The following is a 22944-nucleotide window of genomic DNA, read 5'->3' as shown; positions in this document are numbered from 1 at the left end:
CCTGTCTGTTGACCCATATTTGCACCTGACATAAATATCATAACGATCAAGACTCTTCCCTTTAAGGACTTGATTCTTTTTATCTCTTGCATCTTTAGTCTGTGATGCCTTCTGTATTTGGTCAGAATTGCTGTATAACAAACCACTCCAAAAGTCCATGAAATAAAGTATCGTTTATTTGGCTCACTGTTCTGTGAGTCAACAAATTAGTCTGGGTGCAGCTGGACTTACTGATGCGTCTGTGGTCAGCTGCTGGTCACCTGGACAGCTTTGCTTTTGGGCAATACTGGCTGGTGGCAGGGTCATCTGGGTGCCTGGCTACCTTGGACGTGTCCACAGGCTTGTATGGGAGGGTCTTAAGAGAGAGAGCAGAAGCCTTCAGGTCGTCTTGAGCCCTTCCTCTGCGTTCTGTCAGCTGATGCAAGTCACAAGGCCGGCCCAGGACCTGTGGTGGAGAAGCAGGCTGCCGGAGCTTGGGACTCTTCTTTGTTGCTGGTTCCAGTTCAGCCTTCAAACCTAGGGCACATCGCTGCCTCAAGCTGAATCGCGTGCCCAGCGACAGGGTTCCCTCAGTCACTGTGTTTAGAACGTTGTGTGGCACTTGTTCGTTTCCTTCTTAGTAGAATGTGAGCTCCTTAAAAACAGACAGTGTTTCAATCTAGGATTTAGCACACAGCAGGTAACTTTGTAAAGGCTGAAGTTTGTGTGAGAATAAAGTATTCTGGGAGTTGATACCTGCCAACGTGGAAGAGAAGATACTCTTGCATTTTAAAACTTGCTTGTTGATGTTTAAATCCTTTGGAGCAGACTCTTATCAAAAATATCAAAATTGAATATGTCTTTGAAAAAATGAAGGGGGTGAAGAATCCTGACCAGCATTCTGAGTAGAGATCATTATTACATATTTATGTACCATCTTTTTAGATTGCAACGTTGCTGAAAAGGGAGACAAGTCATATTTTCATGGCATGTTTGTCAGAGAAAGCATACCTGGCCATTAGCTGACCCATTGGGACTTGGGGTAAAGAAAAATCCTGTTTTAGAAAGTAACACGAAGGAAGGATGTTACTCTGGAAGACACTGAAAATAAATGTCGCTGATAAATGAGAAGTGTGCTATACACAATGTAAGCTCATCTTTAAGTGAGCAGTGTGTCTTAACATTGCATTAATTCTTAATTGATGGGGTTTTTGTGTTCATTTTATTTTACGTGTTAGGTTCAGCCATCTGTATACCTCTCTGGACTCCACATAGTCCCATCACTGGGTTGATGTCTAACCATGCATCGGAGACCAAGAGGACTTAATGCTGGGCTTATTCTGCTCCTTACTCAAATCTTCCAAGTTGGGGTCAACAATATTCCACCTGTCACCCTGGCAACTTTGGCTGTCAACATCTGGTTCTTCTTGAGTCCTCTGAAGCCGCTGCTTAGCTCCTGCCTTAGCGTGGAGACATGTTACCAGGAGAAAGACTGGCAGCGCTTACTGCTCTCCCCGCTTCACCATGCGGACGATTGGCACCTGTACTTCAATATGGTTTCTATGCTATGGAAAGGAATCCAGCTGGAAAGAAGACTAGGAAGCAGATGGTTTGCCTACGTTATCACCACATTCTCCCTCCTCACTGGGGTGGTGTACCTGTCCCTGGAGTTTGCTCTCGCAGAATTTATGGACGAACCTGGCTTCAAAAGGAATTGCGCCGTAGGGTTCTCAGGTAAGGCAGACAGATTTCCCAGGCGGCATGCATAAAGACAGTCAGGGAGGCATGGCTGCTGTCCTTTTATGAAGTGTGGGTCCCCAGTTGGTGAAGGAAGTGAATTCTGAGTGGGTGAGGGCCGCTGGGGGATGTATTTTGGAGAGAAAGCTGACTGGAGCACAGGAGGGACATAGATGTTGTTATGCATCATTTGACCTTGGACAGTTTGGTCTATCGTCCGCTCACAGGTAGTTTTGTATGAGATGCAACACAGAAAGTACGCACTGGCTCCATCATGCTAGAGCCAGGGAGAGACCCACAGGTGTGTTTGTGATGGGGAGTCTGGAAAAAGATGAGGGTTCCTCTTACTAACTGTGTTAAAATAAATGTGTCACATCCTACCACAGCATGCCCACCACGTTTTAGGAGCCAAGATAAGTCACTCCATTTAATTCACATACCAGCATCATTGGGAGCTGGCATGGTCTTCGTTTTGTAGATGAGAAATATAAGACTCAGAAGTCAGGAAACTTGTGCAAGGTTACACAGCCAGTAAGTGGTGTGCTGGGATTTGAATCCAGCCTACATGACGTCAACAATGTATTACACCACCTCTCCCTTTAACCCTCACTAGTTCTTTTTTTTTATGATTATGTCATAGGATTGAAATTGCCGTCAGAGCTAAGTTAGGTGCTCTGAAAATTAGAATGTGAAGAGGAGGAGGGAAATAGCCCTGAAACAGAAGGAAATCTAACCCCTCCCTTTATTTTCCCTCCTCTCCTCCCCGCTTCCCTCTAAGATGCACCCTCACGCATCTAATTGTGGGAGAAGGAAGAAAATATGTCCTGCCTTCAACATGTCTTTCCATAGAGGTTAGAAAATACATGCTGCTTACGTCCTTTTTTTCTATTGACTAAAAATTCACATGGCATAAAATTAACGATTTTAAAAGTGTACGATTCAGTGGCATTTAGTAGCATGGCCGTTTTTTATCCCCATTTTATGTGTTATATACATATTTAGTGGTGTGCCGGAAGTCAGGGTGAACTCCCATGTTAAAAAACATCAAACAAGTGATTCCCGTGAACAGTGTCTTTCTACTGAATGCTGGGTTGGCTTGTGAGGAATAGAGTACGTTTCAAAGTGAAAAGTTGGATGTAGTCAAATAATAATTTTCACCTTCAACTAGTGTTCTTTGTAAATGTTGATTATCTCCATATTTGGACTGTTGGTATTTGTCTGCTCTTTCTTCTCTTCTAGGAGTTTTGTTTGCTCTGAAAGTCCTTAGCAACCATTATTACCCTGGAGGCTTTGTCAACGTTTTGAATTTTCCTGTCCCCATCAGATTTGCCTGTTGGGCAGAACTTGTGGCAATTCATTTAATCTCTCCAGGGTAAGTGTTTATTTACTCTTAGAGATTACAAATGAAGAACCTGATGTTGTGTGGAAAAGGCCCCGGAATAGCAATGAGATGACTATTACTTTTTACAGTGAAGTTTATTCTTTAACTATAAGGATAAAATCAGACATTCCTGAGTTTGAATCCACTCACCTACTGAGCTGTGGGATTTTGGGGTATTTGAGTCATCTTGGTTTTGGTGTCCTTACCTTTTAATTTGGAATAAGCAAACCTGATATACAGATTTGAGGATCTATATTAACCAACCTAACCAACAATTAATTCCAACAACAATAATCCAAAGAAGCACATAGAAACCACGTATTATAAAGATTAAAAAAAATCACAAGGTAGGTTGGTCCAATGCTTGTAAACCATTTTAGTTTTTAATTATCTTGGTAATAAACTTTTTAAACAAAAGGCTTTATGCACAAACTTGATATGTAAAATGGATCAACTCTGAACTCTTTTGGGTCGAAAGGAAGCATGGGGCCCCTGCGCCTTACTCTGTCGCTGTGGCTGCCTCATAGGCACCCATAGGGCTCCAAGGGACCCAGTTTGAGAACAACTAATGTCTACGAACTTTACAGAGGAGGAAAAGGAAGTTCAGGAAGTTGAGAGACCCATCAAACAGCTTCTGGTAAATGCCAGACTGGTTAGGATTCAGGCCTCCTGGCTGCTGGTCTGGTGCTCCTGCTGGGGGTAGTAGCTTTTCCACTTTGGCCCCTGCTTTCAGTTTCAAAAAAGTCGGGCGAATGGTGTTATTTTCCCACTCCTTCCGCCAGCTTCACTTCTCTCAACCTGTGTAATGCAACTGGAAACCCATGGTTTATCTGCTTATGTTTACGGAGGGGACCTGGACGCTGTTTGGAGAACGGGGAGGTTCAGAAACAAGGAAGGAGGACTTTTTCTCTGCGGTTCTTTTCAGACAGGAGTTTTTAAATGTTGCTCCTTTGTTTGCGTGACTGTGTTGGGTGTCCTACTTCATTTGAGAGTGTTCTCCTTGGGCTGTAAGTCAGCCCAGTAACCTTGAGTCCTTCTTTAATGCTAATTTCCCGTCCTGGGCAGCCCTTGCCAGCTGGCCTATAAAAAGGCAGCAAGTGGCCAGCGCACACCACTCATTTGCAACTGTATTGTTATTTTGTGACAGGTCCTCGAAGAAAGCCTGACAAAATCTTCAAAGTTTTCTTTGAAAAAGGGCGCTGTCATGTCTGTCCTTATCTGAACAACCCTCTCTATACCTTGTCACTCACAGCCCCCTGACTTGCTTGATGTGACTTGCTTCTCTGTGTAGAGGAGAGACTTGTATGTGACAGCAACACCCAACATTCATATGAAAATCGCTCTCTGGTGCTTGAACTTTTATTCGATAATGAATCCTTTGAATAGCAGTGCCTTTAAAATTCTCATTCAACTGTTTCTGAAGACTCTCATCATGCGTTTTATTTTCTTAGGGTCCCCTTTTTACATGGACATGCATGACTGTATTTTTATGTAATATGCTTATTCTGCGAGGAGGGACCTGGGAGTTAAATGAAATTTCTTATCTTTGAAATTTGAAAGAATAAATCTTTTGGTCTTTAAGGTTTGACTGCTTTGAATGATAAACTTCTATCCAGGCATCTACTTATGCATGTGTCCAAATAAAGACCCGAGCTAAACACTGGTCCAGGAAACCTGAGAAGCCAGTGCTTCTTTGAGATGGATCTTGGGAGAATGGGAGAAACCTGAGCTCTCTGCTCTACATTGTTATTCTCCTGGTGGTTGTCAATTAGAATTTTCATTGGGAAAACACTGTAAATCTTCATAACAATGCCTGCCTCACTGCCTGACTTAATGAGCTGCCCTTTGGGAGACAAAAAAAAATGGGCCCAGCACTTGGTGGACCCCTGTATTTTATGAAAGCCACAGAATTAGTAATTTCCCCTAGTTCCTAGTTTTATGGAGGGAAGGCTCTCCTAACAGCCAGACCTTATGCAACGTGAGGGGCGTGGACTTGACCAGCATGACGTGCCCCCACTCACTCCTGTGCTGGTGCCTTTGCTTTTCACAGTACTTGAGTGAGTGCCTTGTTTCAGCAACTGCTCGGCCTCACATGGCCTTTTCATTTCCCTGCGTGTCCCGGGGCCCTAGGAGGTGGTTGTGTCTGATGTCCTGCCTCTGTTCCGGAGTTGGGGAGTTGGCACAGGAGGGAGGGGTGCATGCTGCCTCCTCACAGACTTAGCTCAGGCCCTCCCATCCCTGCCACCTTCTCTTGATGGAAGGAAGAAGGATGTGATGCCAAGTGTTACTTTCTAGCCCAAAATACTAGCCCAAATTATGAACCTCTGCATGTTCTCTATGAACCTAAGGCTGTCTAGTCAGAAAACCACAGCTCAGAGACATGAATGTTATTCAGAATAAGACAGCTGCTCGGTGACCACACTCGAGGGTTGAAGTCCATTGTGAAAGGACCTGGGCTCACATACCAGCCCCGGGACCTCAGACAAATCATCCCACCTCCCAGCGCCCCGTGTTCCGCACCTGGAAGACGGTACGTTATTTATCTTGTCTGTGTCTGTCAGTTTTAAGGAGTCAAAGGGGTAATGCATATGAAAGTGCTGTGTAAACGAGGTGATACTTAACTCATCACTTTTACGATGAGATAAATCACTGAAAGTGTGCCATGTCGCTGAAAGGACTCATGCCCGATTTGTTTGTCTTCCCAAAATTAATAAAATAAACCAGCTGTTAATTTTGTTTGAGTTCTCTCTCCCCCGTCTCTCGTTTCTACTTGACTTTTCCATCCTGAACGACAGCAGTCTAAACATTCCCAGGAGCTGCTCTTTGACACGGATGAAGCCAAGAGCGCGCTTGGACGCAGGAGACGTGTGGCGCAGCCTGGCACTGCTGAAGCCCGCAGCCCTGTGGCTTTGAGTCCTGCCGCGCTGCTCATGTTTCAGGAGAGGAGTTACACGAACCCAACTGAAAACTTCTTTAGATGGTCACTTCTTTAAGTGACAGAAAAATATCGATCATGATCCTTGTCTGAATTGGCTATTTCATGGTGAGCCATGAAGGATGATTTCCTGATTCTATCATTCCTTCTATGTTTAAATGTATGGAGTTAATCTGGGGGTGGAAGTTAATAACTGAAGGTGAAGAATTGAGGAAGTTGAGTGTTCTGTCAAGGGCAGATCTTAGTTTTGCACGATTGAAGCTTATTCAATTTTGTGGATCTTCCTGAAGAAAGGAATACAAAATTAGAAGGGAAAGTAAACATTTTAAATAAAAAAGCACAACAATTTACAAATTCTTAAGATCTGACAAATACTATAAATGTTGCAAAAGCCATAAAAATAATATTATAATAACTCCTTGGCATGATTCTATAATATTCTCTCCCACAGGTTTTGCTTGCATACTCTGATCTCTTCTTCATATGATACTAATTTGGCAATAGTGTTTCTGTAGAGGGAATAACATCAAAATCAATTTTTTTATTAGTGAGAGTTTAGAAAAGCTTTCACAACTCATCATGTAAATTTTTAGAATTGTCAGATTTGGGGGAACTTCTATCAAGGCATTTTTACATACAAGCTGTATAATTTCAAGGCTTTTCAAGTTTTCTTATGCAGCTTTCTTTTCAAGTTTCTTGACTGTTTTCTGAATTGATTTGAGTGTTGTCAGAGACCTTTCATGGGATAGTACAAAATTTTTGTTTTCTTCGTGGATATCAATACTTTGTGCTGTATTAACAAGAGATATTATTATTATATTCCTATTCTTCATTAACTGAATTACCAGAAACCCAAGAATTTATTAATTACTTCTTTTTACAGCTTTTGATGTGATTTGAAAATATTTTGGTTTGATGGCTATAAACAAAAATTCCTGTAATGTTTATTTTGCATAACCCTCAAAAAAGAAATGTGAAGCTAATGGTGCATTTATAATTTCATGCACTGAGTTCTCAAGTATATCCCTGACAGAGAACCTCTGCCAAGTTTCTGTTTTAACTCTGTATTAATAGTTTTACATGCTTGGTGATTGGAAGAATTTTCCAGATTCTGGACTCTTGCTCCAGCATGATGACTAGACGGCTGCGCTGGCTGCCTTCTGACATGGGCGAGTGCTGTGGGACTTCTGTACTGTGCCCCCTGTTAGAATTCTGGTTAAGGACACACAGAGGGTATTAAGAGTATTTCTGGAAGCTGTGTCTACACAGCAGTGACTAACAGTGACTTAACCCCGCACTGAAATGACTGAACCACATGAATAAGCCCCAGTGAACCCAAACTTAATATATCTTCCATGTGGCTTCCCTTTAGTTGCATCCTAAAAATGTCTGTGGCCACACCGAAGCCACCTGACTCAGACGGAAGTGTGATAAAGAGGAAGCTGGAGTGGAAAGAGATAGCAGTTTTAGTTGATTGTGGTTAAGACATCTCACTTTCATAAATTTTACAGAAGCCTATGACCATGTGAACATGCTATTTGTACCCATCGCACAGCTGTGAAGGGTCCCCGCAAGTGAGGGACCTGAGGCTTCATGAGCTTCTTGGCACATCCACTTGTAAGTTCTGTTGAGAGCTTGTCCCAGTGATGACCGTGGGGAAGGGCATGAGATGGAACTGAGGAGGCCTCAAGACTGTAGGCAGGTGGAGCGACGAAGAGTGGAGGTTGGGTCGAGTTTGAAAACTGAGAGAGCTGTGTGAATAGGAACTGGTATCAAAAGACTGAATGTTGGGGTCTGTTTTACTGACCACATGGTCCAGAGCGTGGTGGAAGAAAAGGTCATTGGCATCAGGAGGTCAAGAGGTTGTGGGGCTAAGTGTTGGATGGATTGTCAACATGGGCAGTGAAAGTACCCAGGATGACTATAGGAGGTGGGGTGGAGAGGAAGATAGTGAGATTATTCCAGAGTCTTCCATGGATGCCAGGGAATAATACCAGAAGCAGATAGTAGACAGCATCTGTATTAGTTTCTCCTGGCTGCTGTAACAAATTCCTGCAAACTTGGTGGCTCAAAACAACTGAAATTTATTGTCTCATGGTTCTGGCAGCTAAATATCTGTAATCAGTGTCACTGGGCTCCAGTCAAGGTGCTGACAGGGCTGTGCCTCCTCCGGAAGCTCTGGGCGAGAAACCTGTTCCATGCCTGTTCCAGCTCCTGGCGGCCGCCAGCATTCCTTGGCTGTGGCCACGTTACAGCACGGCCTCCCACGCCACATTGCCTTCTCTTCTACCTGTGTCAAGGCTTCCTCTGCCTCTCTCTTATACTTGGGATTGCATTCAGGACTCACCCTGGTAATCCAGCAGCATTTCCTCACCTCGAGATCCTTAACTACACTTGGAGAGTCCTTGCCGTATAAGGTTAACACTCAGCAGTTCCAGACATTGGATCACAGACATCTTCTTTTTGTGTTTTGGTGGGGGGTGGGGAATGGGGGAGCAGGTCATATTCAGCCTCCATACCATCAAAGTTGAATAGATGATGGTGAAATACCAAAATACCAACCTCGTATATCTGGACCTTTGGGAGTTTGTCTCCCTTTTCTCTCCCTGGGATAACCTTTATGCTTTTCTTCTTATGGTTATCATTCAAGACCATAACCATATGCTTATGGTTATCATTCAAGACCAAAATCGAATAATATCTGTTCTTTGCTGCTTTCCCTGATTCCCCCAGGCAGAGTTAATTACTTCTTTTCCTTTGTTCTCATAATGTTGTAGATTTCTCTACCATAAGCACTTTTTTCCCATAATTAATTTTTTTTGACTTCCTCTCTAGGCTGATGCTTCTTCATACAAAGGAATGGATCTTTTTCATCTTTGTATTTTAATTATCTGCTGTAGTAGGTGCTGAGTAAATATTTGTGGTCAAATGAATGTAAGTTAAAGGACATCCATGGGATGGTTGATTTTATATGTCAACTTTACTGTGCCACGAGATGCTCAGATACATGATTAAACATTATTTCTAGGTGTGTCTCTGAGAATGTTTCCAGAAATTAGCATTGGAATTGGTGGACTGAGTGCAGCAGGCTGCCCTCCCTGCAGCCTGGTGACATCATCTGATCTCCTGAGGGACTTGAAAGAACAGAAAGGTAGAGGGAGCCTGAACTCCCTCTCTTTGCCTTCTTGGGGTGGGACATTGGTCTTCTTTTGCCCATTGGCGTTCTTGGTTCTCAGGCCTTTGGGCTCAGACTGGAATTTATACCACTGTTTTTTTTGCATCTGCAGCTAGCAAATGGCAGACTATGGGACTTCTCAGCCTCCATATTCATGTGAGCCAATTTCTTATAAAAACTTACATATTAGATTTTACCTCAATCAGAAATGGTAATCAGTTATAAACAACATTATTAATAAAACCCTTTGAAAATTCAAGAAGAAGGGGTTATCAAGAGCGAAGAAAATGTGGTGTAAAAGTTAGTGCATTTTCCCAAATACAAGCACACCATTTTTTTCTAAGCATAGAAGTAGGAAAAATCCCAAATGGATATAGGGTTAAACTGTATATTGGGGGTTGTATAAAAAAGCAAGTGACAAATATGTCAATCCAATGATACCCAAGTTAATAGTGCCTGAGAGAGAAAGTTTCTTCAACAAAAATAGCTGGAATGGCTAAGGAAGAACCGTGGTCTTCCCAGGGTTGGGCAGTGTGTCGGGGGCGGTTGGGGCTGAGAGGAGACAGGGCCGCTGCCTAAGATTCATGGTTTTCAAGGGTGGATGAAGCTGTTTCTTAAGAAGCTATACTAATTTCTTAACATCACTTTTGTCCGTTTTAGTACCAATTGACCTGCATTGAGTACCATCATTTAAAAAAAGAAAGCTTTCTTAGTAGATATAATATGATGTTGCAAAGTTGTTTGGCGCGCATATGCGTATATGTATGTATATGTGTATGCAGGTATACACAGATTTGTCATCCAGAATGAGCATTTCCTGAAGCATTGGTTTTCTGTTTATTCGCACAATCACGTCTTTTTTCTTTGTATCTACTGGGACTGTTGCATGTTTCTCTTAAGCTTGATAGATTTGATCCTCACCCTCTGTTCTATTTTGTGGAAACGTGGTTTTGAAGCCTGTTAACAAGTTCAGTTTGAAGCGACAGTCCAAGACTGTCCTGAGCGGGTTTGTGAAGCAGGGGAATGCCTCTTCGGCACACCTCAGGTGTCTCTGTACGTTTCCTCCCTCCTGCCTTTGCAGGCTCCCATAAGGGGAAGTTATGTGAGTCTCATCAAAGAGTTAGTTAAAATGTCTGTCTCCCTGGAGGGCTTGGAGCTGAACAGGACTCAAGGTGAGAGCGGTGCCTACCCAAAGGCGTGATTCCCCGGAGTTCGATGTTATGAGAAGGGATGAGAAATTTTGAGGAAGGGGGGTGTGTAAGTCATCTCTCTGGCTCTGGAGTCCAAGCCTGCAGAAGATGGATGGCCCAGCCCTGCCCTGGACATCTGCACGAAGTGGTCAGGCCCATGCTTGACAGCTGTAGGAAGCATCTCAAGCCAAAAGGAAGTGCGTGGAGAACGGGAAAGACAACTTAACCTGAATACTGAGTTTTCTTCAGTTACTCTCTTATAAGAGACTGTAGTTAGTATAACAATTTTTTAAAGTGGTTACATTACATAAATAATTAAGCTGGAAATAAAGTAGTAGCTAAATGAATATGTAACCAAATTTCTCTTCTCCTAATGAAAGGAACAGTGTATTCATTGTAGAAGAGTTGAAAGTATATAAATGTATGATGAAGAGAACAAATTTCCCACCATCTCCTACACAGAAAAACTCCTATGAGCATTTTGCTGTCCTGCCCCCTTACCCTCATGTACAAGCATATCTTCTTCACTTTCACTGAACTTGGTATAAGCACAGTTCTTCAAAAGCCTCAGTTTTAATGGCTGCATGATGGCACCTGTTGTGCTTCCTGTAGTTTATTTTCTTTTTCACTGATTTAACTACCTATTGAAATCACGAGTGAGGATGTCTGTCAGAGCATGATCTTGGCTCCCAGGTCTGAGCATGCCCTTGGTGTAGATTCCCAGTCGTAGAATCATAGGCTAAGTGTTTGAACTATTTCCTTGGCCCTTTATACAACGAGGTCGGTCCGGAAAGTATCCAGCCAGGCAGTGTGAACAGTAGAGACATTTACTGAAGAAGATACAATGTACAAGAAACATTGTACATAGGACAATGACACCTCAGTCCCCTTCAAAGTAGGCATCTTGGGACCTCACACAGTTCTCCCAGCCACCATCAGCTGCCCCGTAGTGATCCCCTGAATCTCATTGATAGGCTGAAATCTCTTCCCTTTCAAAGATGATTTCAGTTGGGGGAAAGGCCAGAAGTCACAGGGCACCAAATCTGGGCTGTGGAGGGGCTGACTCACCGGGGTGATACGATGTTTTACCAAAACACTGTACATGAGATGCGATACATGAGTGGGCACATTGTGGTGATGAAGCTGCCAGTCTCCAGTTGCCCATAGCTGTGGCCTCCTGAATAATCCCAGTAGTTTCTGTGGAGGAATGTTCAGGCTTTATGCAAAATTTGATGCAGATTTGTTGCTCTACTCACGCAGCCATTTTGAATGCAACAGCCACACAGTGCGCATGCTCACTCAATGACACCTACCCACCCCGACTGGTACAGTGAAGTCATCATTGTTCACACATGTGCATTCCAGTCCACTCTCCTTGGCTGCCAGGTTACATCCATGTCACTCAAACCGCTCTCATTATGTTAAGAATGGTTGGACTTTTTCCAGGTAGACCTTGTATATATTACCTGCCAACAGCATATGAAAGTGCCCACTTACTCACTTCCTGGCTACTCTAAATATCCCCTTACAGTTTTAAGAAATCTTATGTGCAACAAAATTATTTTATTGCTGTCATTCTTTATTAGTGAAATGGGACAATTTGTTTTTAGTAAGTTGTGTCTCCCTGCGTATGCCCTCTGTATTTTCAAGAAGCTGTAATTGTTTGGTGTTAATGATGGTGATATTAAATTCCAAGAGGTTCTTCTTATTAGATTATATATATTAAGAGATCTTAAGTACAAAGTACAATTTAAGGTTCTCTGCATAATAACTTAGACAATGCTTATGGGGAATTTTTTGCTGTTGTTAATAGATAATTTATTCTAAATTGCTAAGAACAAAAAGTCTTTTACACTAAAACGAATGATATGATACATTGTTTTAGGGGAGGTTGTTTTAGGGGAGATTGTTTTAGGAAGACATAGGTTTTATTTATGTATGTATTTTAAATACATTTTATATTTTAGAATGGTTTCAGATTTGCAAAAAAATTGGGAAAATATACAGAAAACCACCATATAACCTGAACTGAGACTGACTTAATTTTTATCGTAACATTAGTACAGTACATTTGTTATAAATAATGGGCTGATGTTGACATTATTATTAGCTAAAACCCATGCATGAATCAGGTTTCCCTAGTTTTGACCTAATGTCTTGTTTCCCACCTGGGATGCCACGTAACATTTAGTCTTCGTATCTCCTTGGACTCCTGTCTTAGCTCGGGCTGCTGTAGCAAAAATGCCATACGTTGTGTGGCTGGGTTTCCTCCCAGCCCCAGAGGCTGGCAGTGCACGGTCAGGGTGACAGCATGGCCAGGCTCTGGTGAGGTCTTTTCCTGGCTTGCGGAGCTGTGTCCTCAGAGAGCGGGGGCAGTGAGCGTGAGAGAGCGGTTGTGCTCTCTGGTGTCTCTTTTTATAAGGCCACGGATGCCATCAGCAGGGTCCCACCCTTGTGGACTCATCTAAACCTAATTGTCCCCCAAAGGCCCCATCTCCAAATATATCATGTTGAGCGTTAGGGCTTCAATCTGTGTATATGGATAGGGACACAATTCCGTTGATAGCAGCTCCTCTCCGTTGCGACAGCTGGTTTTATTTTTGACAAAGAGTTATAAAATATTGTTTCTGAACATCCGTGTGAATGAACGTTAACTTCCTCTCATCTGTCCGCATGTGAGCCAGAAGCAGGGTCCAATTAGCCACATAGCGTGGTTCCTAAGCAAGTTTTAATTTAGGTGTCTAAACACACACTGTCTTTTGTAATTGGACAGTCCTGCTGTGGTTTCATTTTAAAATGTGTATGTCATACACAGAGGTAGACATGAGACATTTCCATCCCAACCAGAGCGCAACAGCGTGGAGGACTCCCGCTGTCTTCAAATTAGTCAGACCTCCTTTAGGGCCTGCTTTGCCCAGTGGGCTGGTGCGGGATGACAGAGAAGAGCAGTAGGTAGAAATAAGGAAGCAGCTGTTTTTCAGTTGAACATAAGAGTTGTGAGGAATAAGGTTCACTACCCAGGTTGAAACTAATTGGCCATCATGCTGTGATGTAATTGTGGGTGTGTGGATGGTAGCACCTACCTAATCTGTACTTAACTAACTAGGCTTGTTAATGGTCTATTCTGGTGATTTGGTGACAGGTGCGCGATTTGGGCTCACTGTATTGGGTGTTTCAGGTAATGATGACGGAAGGTGATTTTTAAAATAGACTTTTTAAAAAAAGTTTGAAGAAAGTTATTTGTCGTGGGTTAAAAGGTGATATCAATTAGTGCATCTAACTAAATTAAAGAGCCTGTGTAATATGTTTTACATAAAAAGGGTGTTTTTAATCTCAAAAGTTAATTACCAGATGTAGCAATTATTATGACTTGATTTTTTTTACTAATATTTTTTCATTAAAAAATAATGAACCCTATGAAGCACATTTATTTCCCTTTGGAGTGTTTAGAATATGCACTTTGGCCTATTTGGATTTTTTTTTGTCCAGGAGACACTATTGGAGATAAATGTTATACAATTAAATATTCACTCTCAACTTACAAAATGATAAATCACATCTCTGGAGATTTCAGATGTATTTACTTAATCCTTCCCATTTCAGTATAAGGAAGAATGTTTTTAAATAGAAAGTTCCTTACATTTGCTAATTTTCTTCTTCCTCTTCTGCAGTATTAAGGGATTTTTAGTTAAAAGTCATGGGAGTTAAATAGTCAAGAGGACTGTTTTCCATTTACATTCAGGTTTGGTTCAAATTATGCAAAATGCAGACAGTCTGTGCTATGAATTGAAGCCATTAGTACATCAATTATTCTGTGATAACCAGCTGAGAACAGGCTGCAGACTGCTGAACGTTTCTCCCATTTAAAGTTGGCTTCTCATTAGCTTATAGGAGACATAAAATAATTTGATTTTAATTTATCTCTCTTTAAGTGGACATTGTTCCCCTCTGAGTACAAGAGAAGAGCATTTTAATTTTGTAGTCATTTATAACACACAGGTCAAATAAACAATAAGTTTTATTTCTAGCAATGTATGTGTCTTATATTACCATAATTCTTGATTCTGAAATACCCCTTTTTTCCTACTTTTTAAAAGAGGATAAAACAGGCCACAAACATAATAACAAATAAGTAGGCCAACAACATAGTAAAGATAATATTTGAAAAATCAGTAGGGCAAATAAGGTTATTTAGTACATGCACTTGAATTTTTTAATCATTTTGAAGAGACTAAAGATATAGCTTTGCCTCACTATACTCCAAAATAAATGTTCAGTACAATATGCCTAGAAGACTTAAATGTAATCTCTGAAAACTGTCTAAGAATGTGTGAGGGAAAATTCCCAGTCATTGAGTTGGGAAGAAATGTATAAAATACATAAAAACAATGAACAAAATCTCAAATGAAGGCAAAAGCAACAAAAATGTCTTCTTTAGATCCAAATTCATTATAAATCAAAACAAAAGTTGAAAGAGTTAGAAAATAGGACAAAGAAGATCACAGCTTTGTGATGAGCAATAATAACCACAAGAAAAATACTAATAGGCAAATTGGTAAAGTCCATCAACGGACAGTATATGAAAAAAAGTCAATCAGTAGCTAATACTCAAGAGCTGTAAAAAGTTTATACTCTTTAGTTCAGTAATTATCTTTCTAGAAACCTATTCAAGTTGTAAATGACCAGAAGTGGAGAAAAAAATTGACATATTTATTGTCATTAAGTATTGGAAAATTGGAAACCACATATTTGTCCAGTAATAGGTACATAAGTTAATAAATCATGATGTAATAGAATATTATACAGCCAGTAAAATGTTATTTTGAGAAATTATTTTAATAGAATTAGAAAATTTTCAGTATAAGTATAGAAAGTAGGCTACAAAACATTATATGTAATATGATTAATTTTTTCCCCAAAGGAAGAATAGCCACTAAAAGGAATAGAGAGACATGTAAAAATGGTAGTAGTAGTTAATGTAAGGTTATGGGATTATCATTTTTTCTCTTTGTTTTTGTCAAATTCTCTACAGTGAGCATGCATTATTTGCAGTAGAAAATTGAGGTGTTAAAATATAAGTACATAGGAGCATATATTCATGAATCCTAACTTGCTTGTCTCTCCCAAGTTCTGGGAGGGCAAGGATATCACCTGTCTACCCTGTTCACTGCTTGTCCTTAGTGCCTAAAATAATAGTTGGCACATCATAATGACTCAATAAATGTATTCACAAATGTTTTTTTGAATAAAGCCAGAGTGGCCACCTAATTGAAGATAATAGGCAAAATGTAAATAGCTGAGTTATTGACTCAAGTCCAAAAGCCTAAAGTGGACCAAAAAGGAAAGAACTCAGATCGAAAACTGAGTAGAGAACTCCAAGGCAAAGCCTGGGATTCAAATGAGGAAAGGGGAAACCAAACCCCCAGAAGACTTGAAAAGGCATCTCGACAGCTGGGCTAGAACACTGGAAGTCCCCTCCATGCCTGGCAGAGCATGGTCCCCCGTGCACACAGAGACAACACGTCCCTGCATGAGACAGACAGACTGCACTAGGCTACCAAGGCAACTTCAGCTGCCTCTTAAAAATAGATTTTGTAGGCCATATTCTCTGATCCCAAATAATAATAAAAATGTAAAAAACTAAATCTGAGCAAAAGAAAAAACAATCACAATAATCATACTCCACTGAAAATTTATATACTTCCCTGATTAAGAATAAATTTTTAAAAAAGACTTTAATGAACAGTGAGAATACTCCATATCCAACATGTGGGCTATGAAAAACTCTTTAAATGCTTCTTATATTATAGTAAGAAAATTTAAAAGGGAATAGTTTAAGCCCTGAACTTAAGAGGCTAGAAAAGGAACAAATAAAAGATTGGAGGAAGTGGAATTGATACTGATGAAAGGAAAATTTAAACTAAAAAGAAAAAAAATGATAGACTTGATCCTTGAAGAGCTGTATCTTTGAAGACAAATCAAGTATGCAAGCCTGTGGCAAATTTAACTATGAAAATTTGAAGGAAAACTTGAAATGGCACATAAAAAAGAGAAAATACAAACATAGATATGAGGGAGATATATCAGCTTCCAGAAGGTTGTATGTTTTCAGGGGTTATCTTTTTCTGTCCTAAGAGATAACTGTGTGTGTGTGTGTGTGTGTGTGTGTGTGTGTGTGTGTGTGTGTACGTGTCTATGTCTGTGTTAAAGCTTTGGATTAATTTAGTAAAACGAAATTTTCTTCTTAGAAGAAAACATGGAAATTTTGTAATCCAAACAATATCTGTATAATTTTTTTAAAGTCTTTCGAGTTTCCTTAATATATTCCAATGGCTGCATCACTATTGCATCAGAAGCTGTAGAGTTTATCGATCAGCTCTTTTTTTTTTACATTCAGTATTATTTTGTATTAGTATCAGATGTGCAGCATTCGATCAATTCTTACCTAGAGAACACTCAATTACAGTGTCAGTTTGTGGAGGACTTGAGAACCTGTGACTTTTGAGGGATAACTCCCATAACTGATACTGTGCACATTTTGATGAACAAGTTAGGTTTACTTTGAGGGTTGTATGAATTCACTGGATGATATATACAGAGTAATTTCAACTCTGAACAAAGGGTCACATTGCCTATTCCTCTGAAGTGATTTTTGAAGTGTGATGCACCCATGGGTAAAAATACTTTTGGACTTGCTAATGAAAGACAGCGTGTACAGAATCTGCTTTTCTAGCACATATTTTTATAGATGTTGAAAACGCTGTTGTCAAACAGTATTTTAAAAACTGTCAGGTGTGTGTGTGTTTTTCAAATCAGTTTTAAATAATTCAGTACTAAGCAGGTGGCAGAAAAATGACTTTATAAACTTGCTATGCTCTTTTGTACTGAATATACAAATAGAGTTTATGAATTAAAAATGAACACTCTCCAATCTATCTTTTTTACTAATAACCAAGGTAGTGTTGATGGAAATTCACTGTTACTGATTTTTTTTTTTTTTTGCATTTTCCCATTAGAGAATTGCCTTGCCTAAAAGTCATTTCAACATAGACACTACATGTGTACGTATGGTGAAATTGGTTTCTAATATCAAGCCTTGTCTGGTTTATCTAACTTGATGGCTGACTCTCAGGGGAGCTTCCTTCCCTTTTCTTCCCTCCTGTGTGCTGCAGAAGGAGAAGTGAGGACAGAAGAGGCAGCGGGGTACTTCACTTGGATTGTGTTCGAGTCCTCAGAGCTTGCCCGCCCAGCCAGGAGCGAGCTGGTGAGCAGCATTGTGGAATATTAAGAGTCTCCTGCCTAATTCAAGTCTCTTAATTCATAGATTACTATGAGTCCTTGCCATATTTCTTATTGACTCATGACTCATGACTCATTTTTCTCCTGATCATATCCCAAGTTTCTTTTCTTGAGAAACAACAAAGGAAAACCTGTTTATGTGCAAAGGCTAAATGGAATGCATAGCATTACGTGCAGTCCTTCCTCCTGCCAATAAACAATGGTAGCTTTTCTGAAGGTAGTTTTTCATCATCATCATCATCATCATTATCACGACTACGACTGGGTTTTATTTTCCTTGGTCGGTGTTTTACACTAGTGATAGTTGTATTGTTCATGTTCTGCAGTTATGAAATCTCTAATCTGAGAATATCAGAGTTGGGCATTAAATACCTTTCATGGCGAGAGACTTAAGGTTGTGTTTGCAGGGTTGGGAAATAACTGAAGGCACAGTCACCATAATTGGAGGGTTGTAGTTAGACAGGCATGGGAAGGGTGAAGACACCTGTCTTGGAACATTAGGTTGAAAGCTTTTTGCATTGTAGCAGTAATTGTAAAGATGGTCCCTAAGAAATGGTAAAAGTTCATTTAAAATTCATAAATTCCACTCCAGCGTCCCTCTGAGTGCACTGCCTATGATAGCAATGTGATCGCTATCAAGCGGCTTGACTGTGTTGATTATAGACTGTACGCACACTGTTTGTAATGCTACCTCAGATACTGTGGAGCCGACTTGTTCTGCATACTCTGTCTGAAAAGACAGCAGAGCTGGTGGTTCCCACTGGGGTGCAGATGGACTGCCCAGCTAATGAGAGAGAGAGTCCATATGTGCTCCATGTTCTTCTAAGGTCCTCCTCAGAGGTCCTTCTTTTTAATGATGGTTTGAGATTCTTTAATCTTTTATAGATTTTTACATGTTAGTTTCAATTGCATTTTCTTAAGTTACACCTAAGAATCTACAGTAAAACAAGGATTGGCTGAGGCAAGGGCCACTAAAATTCTTAGAATATAGTAAAGGAAGTTAAAACCATGTGGTGAAACAATTTTTTTAAAGATTTTATTTATTTATTTTTAGAGAGAGGGGAAGGGAGGGAGAAAGAAAGAGAGAGCAATATCAATCAGTTGCCTCTCATATGTACCCCGACCCAGGACTGAACTCTCAACCCAGGCATGTGCCCTAACTAGGAATAGAACCTGCGGCCTTTTGCTTTTTGGAGTGACGCCCAGCCAACTGAGCCACACTGGTGAGGGTGAAACAGCTGTTTTTGTAGATTTTGAAGAAGGCAAATATTGTTTTTTGAAAAATTTTTTGAGGATGCAAATCAGGGTAGTTTATTTTATTATGTGGAAATGTTTTGTGTGTCCCAGGATGATCCATCGTGTTGTTAGACTGTGCTACATGAACCATTATATTGCTCCTAGTCATACTTTTGGGGTCTTGTTCTCACATTCATCACTTGCAGATTATAAATCCTAATTCTACTTTGCCCAATGTACAGAGGCCAGGCAAAGGCAAGGAGGTGTATCCGTGAGTGAGGGAATACAAGGATGGATTCACGGCTGAACGTTCTCTCTCTCAGCACCAGTTTGTTGGGTGCCACTCCCATATTCTTTCTCTAAGCCTCAGTTCCTCATCTGTAAAATGGGACCAATAATAGTTCCCATCCTAGGAGCTTGTTGGGGGAATTAAAAAGATAACACGAGAAAAGTCCAGAAATAAGTGACTGGCTCTTTGGAAGAGCTACCACCTCTTTGGTGCCCCTGAGTTGTCTTCTGTGGGTACAAGAAGAAGGGCTGATGAAGCTCCAGCCGGTCAGAGCACATCCAGGTTTTTTTGAATCACGTGATCACTTCATCCCCTTGGAAGCATTTGTTAACAGCTTACTGAATAAATTATCTATGGGTTTCGAAAGCTCTTTAATAGAGCAAGTAAATGAGTACTTGAAAACAGTGTTTCTCACTTTTAAAAAAATGTAAGACATTTGGGGTTTTGCTCACATTTTGTTTAATATCTGCATCAGGCATTATATGGAATACTTTATATGTATTTTCTTACAATAATATTTTTATTATCTCTGACAATGAGGAGGAGACATATCTACTATGTGGGTACAGGTTCTGGGAATTAACTCAGTGACTTGAACACTTCGGTTAGTATCTCTTCAATGGGATAACATTTGTTTTGACTCTTTTATTAGAATCCTCAAGTCCTACATCCCATCCGGAGTCTTCCAGCCTATGCTGGGGCAGACATAGCACACAGCAGAATCCTTTGAGACTTTGAGATCTTTTGGCTCTACATGGCCTCTATCATCTTTGGATACCTAAGTCAAGATTCTTTTGCTTACTATTTAAAGAAACCTAGCTCAAACCTACTTCATTTAAAAAAAAGAAAAAAAAAGGACCTCTATTAGCTTACATCATTAAAATTTCCAGTGGTACAGTTCAAGATTTCAAAGACTTCTGATGTGTCAGTCAAGGGTTCAAGCAACGCGATCAGTATTTTATCTCTGTATCCTGGCCCTATAATTTTTCCCTGTGTTGATTTTTGTATTAGTCATCTGTTGCCATATAACAGGTTATAGCAAATGTTGTGACTTAAAACTACACACATTTATGATCTTGTTGTGTTTGTGGGTCAGGAGGCTGGGTACAGCTGACCTAGGTCTTTGGCTTCAGGTGAGTTCTGTCCACATGGTGACAGAGTTGACCAACAGCTCCTATCTCACGCCATCCCAAGGAGAGAAATTCCAGAGAATATAGAGCTACTTACCATATTTTGCTGTGTGTAAGGCACACTTTTCTGCCCAAAGTTTTGAGGGAAAAATAAGGATGTGCATTATACATGGGTATAATGATTACTTACCACAGGTATAATGCTCCCATGGATAATGTGCACAAAACAGGGGTATGCATTATACATGGAAGTACATTATACACAGCAAAACATGGTATTTCCTCAGCATCCTTCTGTACCCTACTAGTTGGGATCCTTGGCTGAAAATAGTAGAAGTCAGCTCTGGCAAACTTAAACCCCAAAGGGTTTACTGGAAGGACATCAGGTATCTTCAGATCTGTTGAGAAAACTGAAGCACTGGCCTGGGACACCTCTGAGAACTGGAGGGACGCTCACTGCCACGGGGCCATTGGGTTCTTGTCATCACTAGATTCTAAAGAGTAGATACAGATGTCTCTTTTGGCCAAGTGCAGGTCCTGTGCCTGTGCTCTGGCTGCCATCGGACCTCCGTTGGAGGCAGGACTGCGTGTCTTTGAAGGTGGCAGTGCTCTGAGATGAGTCCATGTGGGTCTCATGGCTTCATTGGGGTTACTTCTGTTCACAGATGTTCAGCTAAGCAGGTGCGTTGCATAAACAGATTCTGCTCTGTTGGGCAGCTTTCAGAACCATGTAGCTGGTGGTTCTGTGCTCTCGTTTAACATTAACCGTGCCTCACAGGCATGGCAGCAAATACTGCAGAAGCAGCGTATGTCAATCACGCCCAGGTCTCTGACTCATAGAGTCCGCGGGGCATTCATAGTCAGAATTCAGATTCAGACCACATTTAACCACCGTAGCATTTCATTTTTCTGAAATGATGGGCTAACTTTGTGATCTAGCTCTGTTTCCCAAGCTTTGTGTTGGATCTAGGGATTCAGAGACTACCCTAACACTTTACTGTTGTCATCTTCAGCCATGTGCATATGACTTTCTTGGCTATGGGACACACTAGCTGAATTATCAGGTTTTTTTAAGTCCAAAGAACATGTAAATCTTTTGAAGTAAGTCCATATGTTTCCGTGCATGAATTTTCAAAGCTATACTTACTCTCTTGCAGCATTACAGTAGAATATATTAAGTCCAATTTACGAAGAAGGGAAACAGGTGTCCCGTCTGTGGGAGTGATTTGTACAGTGAAGAGTCTTGCCTACGCTCAAAATGTTTTTTCTTGTTGGCCTACTATGACAGCTGAAATCTCACCATTAGAACTTGAACCTGGGCTTAAGATCAATGATGCTTAACCTCAACACACTAAAAGTCACTCGGGGAATGAAAAACAACAAAACTAGAAAAATAACCAACCAAGCAAAACAGTGCCAGGGTCTGTCCCGCCCCAGAGCATTTTTTGCAGCATTGCTGGGAGCAGAGTCCAAGAAGCTGTAATTTTCAAAGCCCCTTTGGGAGACCTGAGTATGTAGCCAGCACCAAGAAGCAGAGGGTCAGGCTACAACCTGCAGCGGTAGCCTGTTCGTTCATGTCATTGTGGGTTCAGAGCAAGGTTAGAGGTCGCTTCCACAGTTCATAGTTGAGACTATTCCCTGCTGCCCTTTCTTCTTGTCCCTGTGGTGAGCTCCCATTCATTGAGGTCACAAGCCAGTCACAAGTGACTGCAGCCTCGGAGAGCTCAGTTGCCGTGGGATTTCCATTCATGACACGCCTTCCGAAAATACCTTTCAAGGCTGAGCTCACGGGAACATCTCTTTGCTTCCTAACACTAGCACACGCTAAAACCAGGCTACAAACAATCCAACTTCTCTTTCATTTTATATTTACTTTCTGGAGGTGATATGCAAATAGTCATTCATGTGGTATCCAGAAATATTTTTATCTATAGTAATAGCAGATGGCGGAGGATTTTTCACGTGCCAAGTTGCATTTATTCTACTGCAGCGCAATGTGGGAGCGATCACAGCCTCTTTCAAATATTCCAACTCCCCGTGAGCATCTCAGTTGTGGTGGGAAGTTCTCTCACATATCAGTTCAAGATGTTGTCGATTTACTCGGAATCTTTGGAATTTGAGCAGCGCATAGTCACATGAGAAGCACTTTGACAAGAAATATTTTTGAGGCCTAACACTTAAAGGTCATCAATTCAACAAACATTCAATAAGCACTTGCTGTGTGCTTAAGCCAGTGGTTTTTCCCGCTTGGTCTCCAGGAAGGGTTTAGCAAAATTGCAGGGTTGTTTTTAGTCATAATGATAGTGGGGGCACTACTGGCATCTGGTGAGCTGGGGCCGGAGGTCCTAGCGGTCCTACCGCGCGCGAGACAGTCCCCAGCAACAGGAATGGGCCTGCAGCCTCCCCCTTCCACCCCCAATCTGTCGAAAGGATATTTATGTAGGTGAAAAGCTGTTTGTGATTATCTGAGCCTAAAACCTAATTGTGTTTTTCATATAAATGCAGATTTTCTTTTTCTTTTTCTTTTTTTCTTTTTTTGGCATGGATTTAATATACAGTGACTTTTCCAGGAACATTGTAAATTGATTTGTGA

At 40.9% G+C, this 22944-nt stretch overlaps 1 protein-coding gene across 1 annotated transcript in view; it reads left to right on the top strand.

Moving 5' to 3' along the window:
- Positions 1-22944, top strand: part of RHBDD1 (rhomboid domain containing 1) — a 106048-nt gene that overhangs the window by 22848 nt on the left and 60256 nt on the right. The window contains exons 2-3 of the mRNA XM_054585605.1: positions 1218-1713; positions 2956-3088. Coding sequence (XP_054441580.1) covers positions 1281-1713; positions 2956-3088 — 566 coding nt within the window. The 5' untranslated portion in view covers positions 1218-1280. The remainder of the gene's footprint in view (positions 1-1217; positions 1714-2955; positions 3089-22944) is intronic.

This window comes from Pteronotus mesoamericanus, unplaced genomic scaffold (assembly GCF_021234165.1).
Source record: "Pteronotus mesoamericanus isolate MK-2021 breed Mesoamerican mustached bat unplaced genomic scaffold, CSHL_Meso_final contig_90, whole genome shotgun sequence".
Taxonomy (NCBI): domain Eukaryota; kingdom Metazoa; phylum Chordata; class Mammalia; order Chiroptera; family Mormoopidae; genus Pteronotus; species Pteronotus mesoamericanus.
This window is presented reverse-complemented; position numbering and strand designations above follow the sequence as displayed.